Source organism: Salvelinus fontinalis, chromosome 34 (genome assembly GCF_029448725.1).
Source record: "Salvelinus fontinalis isolate EN_2023a chromosome 34, ASM2944872v1, whole genome shotgun sequence".
NCBI lineage: Eukaryota > Metazoa > Chordata > Actinopteri > Salmoniformes > Salmonidae > Salvelinus > Salvelinus fontinalis.
This window is the reverse complement of record NC_074698.1, coordinates 28,746,288-28,761,858: the sequence shown is the minus strand read 5'-3', so window position 1 is coordinate 28,761,858 and position 15,571 is coordinate 28,746,288. Positions and strand designations below refer to the sequence as shown.

The 15,571-nt window shown below is 45.1% G+C and overlaps 1 protein-coding gene across 5 annotated transcripts in view; it reads right to left on the bottom strand.

Annotated features, from left to right (window-relative positions):
• Positions 1-99: 99 nt before the first annotated feature.
• LOC129833665 (SUN domain-containing protein 1-like) overlaps positions 100-15,571 on the bottom strand; it is a 59,146-nt gene continuing 43,674 nt past the window's right edge. For 4 of the 5 annotated variants that reach the window (XM_055898398.1, XM_055898394.1, XM_055898397.1 and 1 more), the window contains 16 exons: positions 15,367-15,450; positions 12,747-12,863; positions 11,231-11,362; positions 11,015-11,108; positions 10,317-10,375; positions 9,727-9,911; positions 9,249-9,530; positions 7,037-7,129; positions 6,288-6,367; positions 5,495-5,639; positions 4,921-5,247; positions 4,328-4,412; positions 3,289-3,404; positions 2,727-2,894; positions 2,198-2,290; positions 100-1,993 (listed from right to left, as the gene is read on the bottom strand). In XM_055898398.1, coding sequence (XP_055754373.1) covers positions 1,877-1,993; positions 2,198-2,290; positions 2,727-2,894; positions 3,289-3,404; positions 4,328-4,412; positions 4,921-5,247; positions 5,495-5,639; positions 6,288-6,367; positions 7,037-7,129; positions 9,249-9,530; positions 9,727-9,911; positions 10,317-10,375; positions 11,015-11,108; positions 11,231-11,362; positions 12,747-12,863; positions 15,367-15,450 — 2,177 coding nt within the window. In that variant the 3' untranslated portion in view covers positions 100-1,876. The remainder of the gene's footprint in view (positions 1,994-2,197; positions 2,291-2,726; positions 2,895-3,288; positions 3,405-4,327; positions 4,413-4,920; positions 5,248-5,494; positions 5,640-6,287; positions 6,368-7,036; positions 7,130-9,248; positions 9,531-9,726; positions 9,912-10,316; positions 10,376-11,014; positions 11,109-11,230; positions 11,363-12,746; positions 12,864-15,366; positions 15,451-15,571) is intronic. The other variant, XM_055898396.1, reaches the window with a different exon arrangement.

Genomic DNA, 15,571 nt, shown 5'->3' with positions numbered 1-15,571 from the left:
TCCCTGCTGCCATTCCAAAACCATAACCCCCCCAGATGTGACCCCAAATAATGCAGTCACCACCATTATTCACCCAGATGTGACCACAGCTAAAGCAGCTTTTAAATAAAAAAACAATAGTCTTTATTAGGTAAAATATCACATGCATAAAAGCTCTCAAAATGTAATTCTTTAGGAATATATTCTAAAATGCGGTTTAGCCATCTCAGGATGACAGCAGCAACAAAACAACAAAAAAACATTTAAAAACAAGTGAAAAACAAATCTGTACTGTCCCAAGATGTTCCCAAATTCACTGAAAAGCTGTTTGATAAAAATACAATGCAGTCCTATCTTGCAGTAACTAATTATCTTAAAAATAAATAGGATCATGAAATCATTTTTTTGTACATTTAGACTTTCTGGTCCACACAAAACTCATTTATAGCTACCCCATCTAGACCCCATCTAGTTTTTCCCACAAATTGTGAGGACTTGTGCAACACACATTTAATTTACAGGCATCATTTGTCCTTATTCTCAACTAAAAATGGTAAAAGTCAAACATAATTACACTTACAATGGGTAATACAAATTATAGAAATATTGACAAGGTGTACCCTTTTTTCATAAAGCAACACTGATAAAAATCTAATTCTTAAAAAAGGACCAACTATTAACAATGAAATATACAGATTACATTCCTGCAGGGAGTAGAAGGGATTATGCGCTATCCGGGATCCTTGGGATGGCCCTACCCTAAACTCTAACCTCTATCCTAACCCTAACCTGAACTTCAATGGGGTGATGTCAGCGTTGGGACATCCCAAGGATCCTCTTTTCCAGAGTAGAAGCTCTAGTAGAGGACGTTATAATGACTGTGCAAGGAGCAGCCAAACCATTGGCTCGCTGCACTAGAAGAAGCCAAACCATTGGCTGTCAGTCTCACTCTCATTAACACTCCAGTCTGGACTCCACAGAGCTTCAAGACCAAATCTTAACTTGAGATACACATGTATCAACTCATTAAAAGTCCGTCCATGTGTGTAACATTTTCTATAGGAGAGAGATAGAGGTTAGTTTTGATGGCTGTGTGTGGATGCATAAAATCATGGCGAACGGTAGTGTTGTTGAGTCCAAAGAACGGTAGCAGTCCGGTCTGTGTCTGGCGAGTGTCCACTGACCACGTTAGCTGGCCCTGCAGACTGACCAACCAACAGCAGCAGAGAACAGTAGCTTTGTATCAAGAGAATTGAGGCCTATACAGTGTCATGTAGGCCCAGTGTGTGTGAGGCCTATACAAACGTCATTTAGGCCCAGTTCTGTGGCTTTGATCCAGTTCTGTGGCTTTGATCCTGAAATTCCATCAGAATCCACAAGGGGCCTCCAAAGAAACATCCAATTCAAAATAACACCTGATTAAAACAACAACCAAATCAGATAGGATGTGTAAGGAAATAAAAAAAGATGTGTGTAGTCCGTTTCCATCTCGAGGTCACAGACTCCTGTGGTTGTGTGAGAGCGACAGAGGAAAACGATCCTCCAAAAACCAAAGGGTTTTGACCTGGAGGGCTAATTCAGTGCAAGAGCAGGTTTAAGAAGGAGGGACTGGGACCGAGCTTCTTCTACCTTCACTCTTCTCTTCTCTTTCACATTCCCTGACATTTCATTACAGTTCATTCTTTCACCATTTCAATACTGAGTAAAACAAAACTCCCCTTGGACACATTCTAGCATAAATCAAACACCCATCCCCACACTTCTGAAGTCACTCGTCTATATAAGTCTCGGTTATTCCCAGCCCCCTCCATTTAGAAAAATATGTCCAGTACTATATACAGATAGGATGATATGCATTTCTCTGTTGACTGGCAGGTCAAATGGCCGCCATCCTCCCTCACTGGATGCGTGGTTCTCCGTGGACTCTGAAGCGGTAGAGGCAGGTGTACTCGGGGTGACCCCAGTTGGTCAGCACCCGCACCTCGATGATCTGGAAGGCCCTTTCGTTCTTCTCCTGGATGGAAGGAAGAGACATAATAAGGAGTGATAAGTATTGAATCTCAAAGTATCATATTTAAAAAAAAGAAGAAGATTTTTGACGAAGTAAAAAAAGAGCCAGAGAGGTATATAGTATGCAGGATGGTGAGAGGTTTTTTGTGTGTGTTTGTTGGCGTATGCACATGAGTGTGTATAAATTGATGTCATTTCTTGTGTTTACCATGACAGGGAAGTTCTGCATTGAGTCTCCGTCCTCCTGGTAGGTGTATTGACCCAACAGCTTTCCCTCCTCCTGATACTCATCATCCAGACCCTGAAAACACAGAAACCAGTCAGTGATGTCAGGCAGGAGACCGAGGCTGAGACCATAGATCGCACATTACCAACAGAAGGCACACCATGTAGTTGCTGATACTTCCAGTACATGTGTGTCTTACGTAGACAGTGTAGTTGCTGATATTGCCAGTACGTGTGTGTCTTACGTAGACAGTGTAGTTGCTGATATTGCCAGTACGTGTGTGTATGTGAGTCTTACGTAGACAGTGTAGTTGCTGATGTTGTCAGTACGTGTGTGTGTGTGTGTCTTACGTAGACAGTGTAGTTGCTGATATTGCCAGTACGTGTGTGTATGTGAGTCTTACGTAGACAGTGTAGTTGCTGATGTTGTCAGTACGTGTGTGTGTGTGTGTGTATTACATAGACAGTGTAGTTGCTGATTTTGCCAGTAAGTGTGTGTGAGAGAGTATTACGTAGACAGTGAAGTTGCGCGGGGCGCTGGTAATGTTGCCGGTAGGGGACAGGGCCTTGGGGATGTGCTCCAGACAGAAGGCTGTGGGGAGGATCCTCAGGGACAACCGGATGACCAGGTAACCATGAGAACCTTTAAACGCCCAGCAGTTCCCTGGATACATATCAGGCTGAGGGAAGGAAGGAGAGTTGGGGGAAAGGGCGATGGGCGGAGGGAGGAAGAGATGGTAAGACATGTTACAGTCACTGATAAACGTCTTCTAATCAGTATCCACAAGATAATCCCTGTCCTGTTAAAATTTACAAGACTAATAATGTAATTGTTGTAATAATTTTCAACATTTACCATTATCTACAAATAAAAACACTGATAAAGAGGAAACAATGTCCCCTGGTGGTGTTGAAAACGACAGCTTCTTTCTGGAATAACTTTATTGAAGTGTCTTCTAAACAGCTTAGCAGCTATTCCTGGATTGCACCTATTGTTGGAATGTGTTTTTATTTGTACACTGCGTTTGTGATCGGAACAATAAAGCTTCTGAATGTTTGAATTGGAGAGCTCACCTGGATGGCGACACGGGGTGACTGGGAGAAGTACCAGAGGGGCACGCTGAACAGACTCATGAGGGCCGTCTTTGTCTCGTACGTCTCCGAGCAGCGCGTGCTTAAGATGCTACCGCCTGACCGCACAGACACATGACCACGTTACATCATTACCACAGTTCAACCACAATAGATTCCTTTCTATTTCTACGCAGGAAGACCACATTGGAAATACATGTCTTAAGGTTTATGAGTGTTATCTTCTGAGAAAAAGTGGATCTTTATTTAATCAACCAATCAATGAATCAACGAATGAAAGAATGGGAGCAAGAAAGACATTGTTATTCAATCGTAGGTCAAAATGTATATGAGTCAGAAATCCTAATGCCTCAACCACAACTCTGTGGTGAGGAAACTGTATTGAAAAGCCATCTGACCACACACAGGGATAATGCAACAAAACACACAACATACAATAACATGATTCCATACTAACACACACATCAAAATAGAATCCACACAGACAAACGTCACAGACCACTCAGTTCATCTGGCCACTAATCTGATGTGTGGTGTATCTAATGGAGCCCTCTGTGCCTGTCCAATCCACACAGGCCATTAGTATGACAAACAGGCTTATTGTCCATGGAGCCAGACTACCTGAGCTTTGGCCTCTAAAGCCCTACTACCCTCTTCACTACTGTTATACCAGTACCATTCATACTGAAATGGCACACTATTCCCCTAGTATACTACTTTTGACCTGGCACCCTATTCCCTTTATAGTGCACTACCTTTGTCCTGGTCAAAAGTAGGACACCATAGGCACCCTATTCCCTTCATAGTAGGGCACTATATAGGGAATAGGGTGCCATTTGGGACGGACTCTCAGTGCTGGCTACTGTATCCTTCCATTAAAAAACACCATCATGGAGCTGGCTCTAACCCACAGGATGGTTCTGAACCACAGGGTGGTTCTGTTCATGGACATGTCAGCAGGCTGGCTCTAACCCACAGGGTGGTTCTGTTCATGTAAACAGAGTGAGAGGTCTCTCTTTACCTCCAGACTCCAGGGCGTAGTCCACTAGGCCCGTCCTATCCTGGGAGTAGAGTTTCAGGGCATTCTGGACGATCAGCTGCACTTGCTAGGGGAGAGAGGCAGAGGCAGGGACGGGGGGGTTAGGATGTGTGTATGGTTAGATACCTTTTGCAGAGACTCTGCCATGCACCTCCACACACAATGACTCCTAGTCTCATTGACAATCATTACCACTTAAAGTAACAGTCATCATATAGTGAAAGTACATCATTTAGGAAGGAGGTGGTTTCCAAGACCCAAATTAAACCTACTCCTGGTCCACTATTCACAAAGCATCTCAGAGTAGTAGTGCTGAATGATCCAAGATCAGTTTAGCCTTTTAGATCATAATGAATAAGGTTATATGGTCAGATCCTAGATCAGCACTCCTACCCTGAGACACTTTGTGGATGTGGGCCATGAAGTCAAAAGCATGCTCTATGGAGATTCTGGGTCCAGGACACCGGTCCATCTTCATAAAATAAATTGTGATAATGAAGCCGTTCCTCTGATGACAGTGAGTAGCACTGGGTTAACGACAACAAAGAGTCACTATAGTGGAGTGTGTAGTCTACCTCCTCGGACAGGCCCCTGCCCACGGCGGTGTGTTGGACACTCTGTGTAATAGCCTGGGTCTGGGTGGTGATGACTGCAGCCCTCGCCTCAGCCTCCGTCCGGGCCTCGGCCCTGCTCTGCTCCAGCTGCAGCGACACGTTCCTCAGGATGCTGAACTCCAGGTTGGTCAGGAGGGCCTGCAGGTCGGCCCCGTTCACGTAGCGCGACGATAGCCACTGGAGGAGACCCTCGGGGATGTCTGGTTCTCCCTGGTGGGTCTGGTCGACAGAGCCGTAGAACAGGGCCCGCAGCTCCCGCCTCACCTGGGCGGACACCTGGGTAGACACCTGGGAGGGAGAGGTGAGAGAGAGGGAGAGGTGAGACAGATCATGTGTGAGGGGCTGTAACTGCAGAATACATATACCATCATGTAGAAGTTCAGTTCAGTAACAGCACAGTACAGGCTGTCATTTGGAAGAATGCCATTATATTGCAAATGTAATGTACAACTACTATAATAAAGACTGAGCTATATCAGAGCAAGGTACAGTAAACACTAAAAGCGGTAAACAGACAGTTGTCTCTCATACTCACCGTTTCCTGGATTGTGTTCAGCTGCTCACATTTCCCCTGACATCCCATCACCCCCTGCAGGTCGCCCCTGATCCGACCCAGCTCCCCCTCCAGCCTCTGCACCTCCGCCAGCAAAGCAGCATGGGCCTCCTGGTCCACACCCACACTGAGGCGGAGAAAAGAGAAAGCGAAGGGGATAAAGGGGGAAAGCGAGAGAGATAAAGGGGAAAAGCGAGAGAGATAAAGGGGGAAAGCGAGAGAGATAAAGGGGGAAAGCGAGAGAGATAAAGGGGGAAAGCGAGAGAGATAAAGGGGGAAAGCGAGAGAGATAAAGGGGGAAAGCGAGAGAGATAAAGGGGGAAAGCGAGAGAGAAGTGTCTCTGTTACACTTCCTTAGGTTTGAAACATTTCCCCAAAATCCCCCATTTTCCAGAAATCCAGTTTGGAAGATTCCCTGATGTCTAGCTTATTACCTCCTGATTCCAGTAATCTTCTAACTAGCATTTCTGGTAAACCAGTTTTGAGAAACTGACACAAATTTTGCAACCCTGGACTTGGCTCCACACTTCAAAAATAAAAAAGGTTGCATGCTGTTAAAATAAACTAACTCCAATACACTGGCTCTATTGTTTGATCTAATAATGGACCACTTTGACCAATGTTTCAGTCATAAGACATTAAAACATTGTGGGGCAAATGAAGAGAATCAGTGTGCAAGAGTTTCTTTCCCCATGAAATGGAGTGCAGGTGTAAACCGTAGACAAGTTCTGCCCTATATCATCTATGGACGTTAAGCCAGTGACCGTGAACCTACCTGACAGGGACAGAGGCAGGGGCTGGTGTGGCTGTCTCCTCTGTCTCCTCCTTCCGCTGTTCCCGTTTCTGTTGCACCGCCTGAAATACAACATCATTAAAGTGTACAGTAATATAAATGAAAATGTAAAGTATAGTAATATATATATATAAATGTAAATATTTATATATATATATAAAATATATATATATAAATATATATAAATGAATGGCCAATAAGCTACAATACAGAATGTGTTGACATTAACACTTTCAGCACGGGCATTATATGTCATCACAATGAACCTAAAAGGACAGGGACATGCTGACTCCTGTGTATCAGATGACTAGACTTGTATGAGTGTGTGTCATACTGTATGTATTCAAATGAACTACCTGAGATGATGTATGTATGGACTGGTGCTTATTCAGATGAGCTGCCAGAACCAGTATGTTCCTGTTTGCGTTCCTATGGGTGGGTAATGTGATGCGTGGGTCTTGTAAGTGTCAGTCAGTAATAAGCTTGTGAGATTGCACCTCAAGTTTAGCTGTTAGCCTGCTAAGATCTAGTGGTGTGTGTTCAGATGAGCTGTGGAGGTAACGTATGCTCCTGGATGGATTCATTTGATCTCACAGGGTTTAATTCAGTCTGGTGTGCATTTCCCATAGACCATTTCCTCAGTCTCAACTGCCAGGACCTGTATGTTCCTGTATGTATTGGTATATGTAGGTAATGGGGTATTGTGTGTATTTCTCAGTAATAGACGTTACCTCAGTTTTAGTAGCGAGGACCTGCAGCAGCCCCTCCAGCTCAGCCAGCCGTGTCTCCTGACTCTGCTGCTGCTGAACCCTCTGCTCTTCAGTCTGCACAGGAGAGTGGGAGGAGAGAGGGAGAGAAAGAGAGGGAGAGAGGAGAAGGTCACCCAGAAGTAAAGAGTAAGGAACTCAGTAATAAGGAATAGGGGGTCAGTATGGAATGCTTATGAAGCAAAACGGACTGACATCTGACCCTATATAAAAACCACAAATCTGTACATAGTTATCAATTACAATGTTGAAGCTCAACCCCATTCCTGCCACCAAGCCCCAACCCCATTCCTGCCACCAAGCCCCAACCCCATTCCTGCCACCAAGCCCCAACCCCATTCCTGCCACCAAGCCCCAACCCCCATTCCTGCCACCAAGCCCCAACCCCCATTCCTGCCACCAAGACCCAAAGCCATTCCTGCCACCAAGACCCAACCCCATTCCTGCCACCAAGCCCCAACCCCATTCCTGCCACCAAGTCCCAACCCCATTCCTGCCACCAAGCCCCAACCCCATTCCTGCCACCAAGCCCCAAACCCATTCCTGCCACCAAGTCCCAACCCCATTCCTGCCACCAAGTCCCAACCCCATTCCTGCCACCAAGCCCCAACCCTGTCACCAAGCCCCAACCCCCATTCCTGCCACCAAGCCCCAACCCCCATTCCTGCCACCAAGCCCCAACCCCATTCCTGCCACCAAGCCCCAACCCCATTCCTGCCACCAAGTCCCAACCCCCATTCCTGCCACCAAGCCCCAACCCCCATTCCTGCCACCAAGCCCCAACCCCCATTCCTGCCACCAAGCCCCAACCCCCATTCCTGCCACCAAGCTCCAACCCCATTCCTGCCACCAAGCCCCAACCCCATTCCTGCCACCAAGTCCCAACCTCATTCCTACCACCAAACCCCAACCCCATTCCTGCCACCAAGCCCCAACCCCATTCCTGCCACCAAACCCCAACCTCATTCCTGCCACCAAACCCCAACCTCATTCCTGCCACCAAACCCCAACCCCATTCCTGCCACCAAACCCCAACCCCATTCCTGCCACCAAGCCCCAACCCCATTCCTGCCACCAAACCCCAACCCCATTCCTGCCACCAAGCCCCAACCCCATTCCTGCCACCAAGCCCCAACCCCCATTCCTGCCACCAAGCCCCAACCCCATTCCTACCACCAAACCCCAACCCCATTCCTGCCACCAAACCCCAACCCCATTCCTGCCACCAAACCCCAATCCCCATTCCTGCCACCAAGCCCCAATCCCCATTCCTGCCACCAAGCCCCAATCCCATTCCTGCCACCAAACCCCAACCTCATTCCTGCCACCAAACCGCAACCTCATTCCTACCACCAAACCCCAAACTCATTCCTGCCACCAAACCCCAATCTCATTCCTGCCAGAAAACCCCAACCTCATTCCTGTCACCAAGCCCCAACCCCATTCCTGCCACCAAACCCCAACCTCATTCCTGCCAGCAAACCGCAACCTCATTCCTGCCAGCAAACCCCAACCTCATTCCTACCACCAAACCCCAACCTCATTCCTGCCACCAAGCCCCAACCTCATTCCTGCCAGCAAACCGCAACCTCATTCCTGCCACCAAACCGCAACCTCATTCCTGCCACCAAACCCCAACCTCATTCCTACCACCAAACCCCAACCTCATTCCTGCCACCAAGCCCCAACCCCATTCCTGCCACCAAACCCCAACCTCATTCCTGCCACCAAACCCCAACCCCATTCCTGCCACCAAACCCCAACCTCATTCCTGCCACCAAACCCCAACCTCATTCCTGCCACCAAACCCCAACCTCATTCCTGCCAGCAAACCCCAACCTCATTCCTGCCAGCAAACCCCAACCTCATTCCTACCACCAAACCCCAACCTCATTCCTGCCACCAAGCCCCAACCTCATTCCTGCCACCAAGCCCCAACCCCATTCCTGCCAGCAAACCGCAACCTCATTCCTGCCAGCAAACCGCAACCTCATTCCTGCCACCAAACCGCAACCTCATTCCTGCCACCAAACCCCAACCCCATTCCTGCCACCAAACCCCAACCCCATTCCTACTACCAAGTCCCAACCCCATTCCTAACACCAAGTCCCAGTCTTATCAACATCTTTGGTGTCCAGCCCCAGTCCCTTTCCCCTCCCCTGACAGCCATCCCTACCTGTGCCCTGTGTGAGGCCTCCTGCTGCTCCAACTCTCCTCTCAGCAGGGTGATCCTGTGCTCCAGCAAGCCAGAGACCCAGAGACCCAGGCTGTCCCTGTCCGTCTGGCTGTCCAGCTGCTCCCTCAGGAGGGTGTACTGGGCCAGGGTGTCCCCGTGATGCTGCTCCTGCCTCTGGTCTCCCTGCTCCACCCGCTCCCACAGCAGGGTCAGACCATGCTCCACCCGCTCCAGACGCTCCAGGCTCTCTGTGTCCACGGTGACTATGGGGGGAAGGACTGGCTGTAGAGGGAGATACAGGATAGACAGAAATAAAGGAGGGACACAGAAGCATAGTGAGAGGTTAGAGAGAGAACAAGAAAGTTTGTTTTAGTCCAACATTCATGAGGCAGATGTATTTCATGAAGAACCATATTCGCACAATACAGACACAAATTGAGAGACGCCCTCAGGCTTCTCAGGCGAGCTCCTCTCTTACCTGTGCCTGTCGGCCGGGGGGTGCTGGGGGGGTCTGCTCCAGTGGTGTGGCGGGGGTGAGAACAAGGGCAGGGGTCAGGATAAACGATGAGAGTGTGAAGGGGGACACCACCTTGGAGCGCCACTCTGTCAGGTTTATGGCTGGAAGGTAGGAGAGGAAACTGGACGGAACCCAGAACCACAACCCTGAGAAGAGAGAAACAGGGAAATGAATCAACAGGAACTACAGTATGCAACAACCTGTCTGTCTTTACTATAAATGCAGTGAAAGCTTTATTGGTATAGCACCTGTTGTTTCTTAGGCTTCTATTGTTTTACGTTTATGCATGAATTTGGGGATTTGATAGTAGCTTGTGGGTTTATGAATGCAAGTCAGTGCTTTTCTGTGTAGACTGTTAGTGTAGAAAGTACAGTGTGTAAAAGTGTTGTTCCACAGAAGGGCTGGTTCTGTAGCTGTGTGCCCAGTAAGAGTGACCTAGATCTGGGGCTGGATTTGGAGTAAGCTCTGGGGGGCTGGTTAACAGCTCTGGTGCTACACAGCTGACAGATTGGCTTATTAGTGTGTGAAGTAGGTTACATCAGGTGACTCACACAGAAGTAGCAGGAGGGGAAGGAGGAAGAGGAGGAGCTTCCACATTCTGGGCAGGCACCTGAAAGACACACACACACACACAGGGCAGTGAGCAAAATACACCTGAGACACGCACCGTCAAACATAACCTGATAAGATACTGTACCCTTTCCTTCCTCAGATGAGAGAAATAATTGAATCAAAATCTAATATTTAAAAGTCTTGACTAAATAATTGAATCATATCTGTCATGTGCATCTAATTGCCAGAACCCATATATCATGACCCTTTGTTTTCATTATTTAATTTCATCTGAAGAAATGACAAATGCCTAAATATAACCAAAATATAATTCAATCTAAGATTTATCGTGTTAGACAGAGCCTGCACAAGAACAGTCATAAATATTTATCAAACATGCACAATGATAACTGGGTCTCAGACACAAGCAGGAAGGTACAATGTAAACTTGTCCAATGACAAAAACCTGTAATTTTCCATTGCTAAACATTTGGCTGTTTTACTACGGTTTGCCCCAGATATCTGAAATGTCTCTGCTGTCAATCACATCAATCAAAAGTTACAGCCACAGTTAAATCTTCAACCTTTGATAACAAAGAACAATAGTAGGTCAATACAAATAATCTAAAAATGGATCTTTCTGAGAACTACACGGGCAAAAGTCACATGAGTTGGATACAGTAACAGAGGCTCTCACCGGGTCAGGAAGAAGACGTTGAACAGAGACATGAGAGACACCAGCTGGTACCAGCCTGTCCCCAGACACCACAACAACCGTCTGGCTGCTTTACCTGGGGGGGGGGGGGGGGGGTAACGTTACTGTAACGTAGCGTGTATGATAAGAAAGAGCAACTGATTAAACAACTAAATACTGATGATGAAGAGAGGATGGATGCAACACAGGGTAACTAACCTGGAGCTCCCAGGAATAGCCACAGCACCGACAGGAGTCTCTGAGCCACTGACCGTACTGCTGACCCCACTGCTGACCCCAGCGCCACGCCTGCCCTCACTACATAGTAACCTGGCTGGAGCAGACAGTAGCCTGGAAGGTCAGAACAAACACACAACGTTGGAGCTTTCATTAGAAAAGGGTCTTTGTATGAAACTTTATGTGCTGCTATTTTGGCCAGGTCTCTCTTAAAAAATATATATTTTTATCTCAATGTCAATGAGACTAACCTGTTAAAATAAAGGTAAAAAAAACGAAGAAATCATAGTGATTCAATTCAGTAAATAGAGTGCTAATGACATGGTAATAACAAATGCTGGGCATTAGGACAAGGCTTCAGTTCACAACTGATTTCAGATCAGCTCTATGGAGCCTAGTCCTGACCTCAGACACTATCTGCAGTGCAACAAAACAGGTCCTAGACCAGTAGTGGAAGGAAGGGAATTGTATTTCCCCACACCCACAGTTTGTATATAATTTGCATTGATGTCAATGAGAGACTCCTATGAAAAGTCTATGTGCACAAGGTTTATAAAGCAAGGGTCGTATTCATTAGGCACCAAACAGAATCAAACGGACTGAGTCAGGGAAGGACTACCTGAACTTGTTCAATAAGAAATGCTTGTTTTTGGTTTCTGTTGCAGAACGTTTTGCTACGGTTTGGACCGATCAATACAACTCTGATGTATGTGTATTAGGTCAGTAAGGAAGGAAGCCAGGGAGAGGAGGATGGGGGTTAACCTGTATGTGTACTAGATCAGTAAGGAAGCCAGGAGGAGGAGGAAGGGGGTTAACCTGTATGTGTATTAGATCAGTAAGGAAGCCAGGAGGAGGAGGAAGGGGGTTAACCTGTATGTGTATTAGATCAGTAAGGAAGGGGGTTATAACCTGTATGCATATTAGATCAGTAAGGAAGCCAGGGAGAGGAGGAAGGGGGTTATAACCTGCATGTATATTAGATCAGTAAGGAAGGGGGTTAACCTGTATGTGTATTAGATCAGTAAGGAAATCAGGGAGAGGAGGAAGGGGGTTAACCTGTATTTGTATTAGATCAGTAAGGAAGGGGGTTAACCTGTATGTATATTAGATCAGTAAGGAAGGGGGTTAACCTGTATGTGTATTAGATCAGTAAGGAAGCCAGGAGGAGGAGGAAGGGGGTTAACCTGTATGTGTATTAGATCAGTAAGGAAGGGGGTTAACCTGTATGTATATTAGATCAGTAAGGAAGGGGGTTAACCTGTATGTGTATTAGATCAGTAAGGAAGGGGGTTAACCTGTATGTATATTAGATCAGTAAGGAAGGGGGTTAACCTGTATGTGTATTAGATCAGTAAGGAAGCCAGGAGAAGGAGGAAGGGGGTTATAACCTGTATGTATATTAGATCAGTAAGGAAGCCAGGGAGAGGAGGAAGGGGGTTAACCTGTATTTGTATTAGATCAGTAAGGAAATCAGGGAGAGGAGGAAGGGGATTATAACCTGTGTAAGCTATAAGGGTCCACAGACCCCCCAGTAGACGGTGAGTTCTGGAGGTCTGTGTGTGACTGTGGACCAGTGTGTTGGTCTCCAGGTGCTGCTTCCCTTTACAGTCGTCACCTGAGGCAGACCACATGATGGATGGATGGCAGACCACATGATGGATGGATTGCAGACAAGGACGAAAAAACAAAAAACAAAACACAAATGAATGAAATATTATGTAAAATTAAATGCAATAAACATCAACGCAACTGAGAAGCAAAAAATGTATAGAACTTAACAAATCAGAAGACAAATAAAAGTTCTACATAATGTATGAAATGTAAAAGCATTCAAATAAAATGAATAGAATAAAAAGGAAAGTTTTCCATCTTCCTAAGTCAGAGGGTGGTTTAACCTTCCAGACTTGTAATTGTATCAACTCACTACCCAAGGCTTTTACTCGTGACATATAGTTGAACTCACTAAAGAGGAACGATGGGTACATATTGAAGATGCACACGCTCATCCCCAGAATATTTTCATGTGTCTATTTTCAAAGGATAAATCTAAGAGCATTAACAACTTCATAGTTAAGACCATTAACAACTTCATAGTTAAGACCATTAACAACTTCATAGTTAAGACCATTAACAACTACATAGTTAAGACCATTAACAACTACATAGTTAAGACCATTAACAACTTCATAGTTAAGACCATTAACAACTTCATAGTTAAGACCATTAACAACTTCATAGTTAAGACCATTAACAACTTCATAGTTAAGACCATTAACAACTTCATAGTTAAGACCATTAACAACTACATAGTTAAGACCATTAACAACTACATAGTTAAGACCATTAACAACTACATAGTTAAGACCATTAACTACATAGTTAAGACCATTAACTACATAGTTAAGACCATTAACAACTACATAGTTAAGACCATTAACAACTACATAGTTAAGACCATTAACTACATAGTTAAGACCATTAACAACTACATAGTTAAGAACACTTTAACAATATGGAAGAACATGAAACAGATTTTACCAAAACAACCAATATCACTCCCTAGAAACAGGACCTCATGGAATAATCCTTGGACAGCTTTTCAGAAATCATCGATAAACTGTCCCACTTGGAAAACTAAAGGCAAGGACAGTTGGAGCATAACTAACGAAATTACAGTTAACAAAAATGTACGCTTAATCCAGTATAAAGTAATGTTTAGAATTTATTATACAAGAGAAAAATTCTGAAATTCTACAGCACAACAGCGAAGTCATGTCTCAAGTGTAAAACTAATAATAACTCCATAATCCATGCTTTCTGAGAAAGCTACAAAGTTTGGAAGTTATGGGCGGAGCTAGAAAGTTGTCTATCAGAAGTATTACAACGTAATAGATGTAATCCATCTGTCTGCATATTTCAAGACATGTCATGTGGGGGTGTAGTGAGATACCCAATGGGCTGGACGATTCTTTTCTCATCAATCATTTTGAAAAAACAGATACTAAAAACTTGGGAAATCGATCAATCCGCCATCATTGACAAAATGGAAAAATCTAATGATGTATTATTGAAATAGCAATGTACGAATTGGTAGAATTTAAGACCAAGTTGCAAACAATAATTCAGGTACTAGGGATGGGAGTGTGAGCATGCAGGTCTGGGCAGATGAGATGTAGTCATTGTTTGTATGTCTATACATTTTTGTTTAAATGTATTCATTTTTTCTGGAATGTAAAGAAATGAAGAAAAGGAAAATCCAATATTATAAAAACTACCAACCATAGAAAAAATGCTTCTGAATGAGTGAAATGTCCACAGTGTAAAAGCTGCAACACAGTTGACAGAGAACTGTCTGTCTGTCAATCTCTGGTTGCGTTCCAGGTTGTCTTTATTGCAATCAAAATGCGTAATTGATCAAATCTTAGAACACAGGAACCACGTTAATATGAAAAAGCAATCTTCTGAGATGTACGCATGTGCAACAAAGAAAGGCAACGTTCCAGGTTCTCTCTTTGGTATCACAGCCCAGCCCTTCCTCCCTCCTCTTCAGATGTTTGGATTAGCAACTTCTGTGTCAAACAGGCCTTTGTTCTCTGTTTGACTTTTGGTCAACTGCATTGTCAGGATCGTATGTCATTCTGTCTGACTCTGACACCAGTGAAATTTGGAATATGGAATATGGACTAAAGGACTAGCTATTTCTTCTCCCAGTTTCCTTGAAACAATCTTTAAAGTGAAGTGAAACATTCACAGAGATACATCTGATGGATCGTTATGGGTTTTGGCCTTTTCAAAACAATCTTTAAAAAACTTCTCAGTGCTTATATGGAAACACCCAAACAGCTGCTGTAACTGACTAGGGAGAGCAGTAGCCAGAGTCCAGTCACTGACTGGTGAAAGAGGTGTGACCGGCTGACCACTGGCCCTAGTGTTTCACATAACCCCTGTGCCCTGATCTGGAAATAGGTCACACATAGAATTAACTCTGGGTCAATCAGGGTGACGAAGTGGCCCCCTGGCACGTATAGAGCACTTGAGAGGGAATTTGTGTTTGTGTGTGCCCATGAACATGGGTGTATGTGTGTGTGTGTGTGTGTGTGAGCGTGTTGACTACTTACACAACGAGCCATTCAAAAAGTGTTGGCGTCCGTCTCCCATCACGTGGTCTTTTACATTCATGCTCCCACAGTAACTAGAATGAGCTGAAACACAACAAACTTTTAATAATCATATTTACATACCAAAACGTTTCATTCTGCAGGCGAGTGTCGATCAAGAGCGTGTGACGCATTGTATATTTCGACACACAAGAGAAGGTAAGAG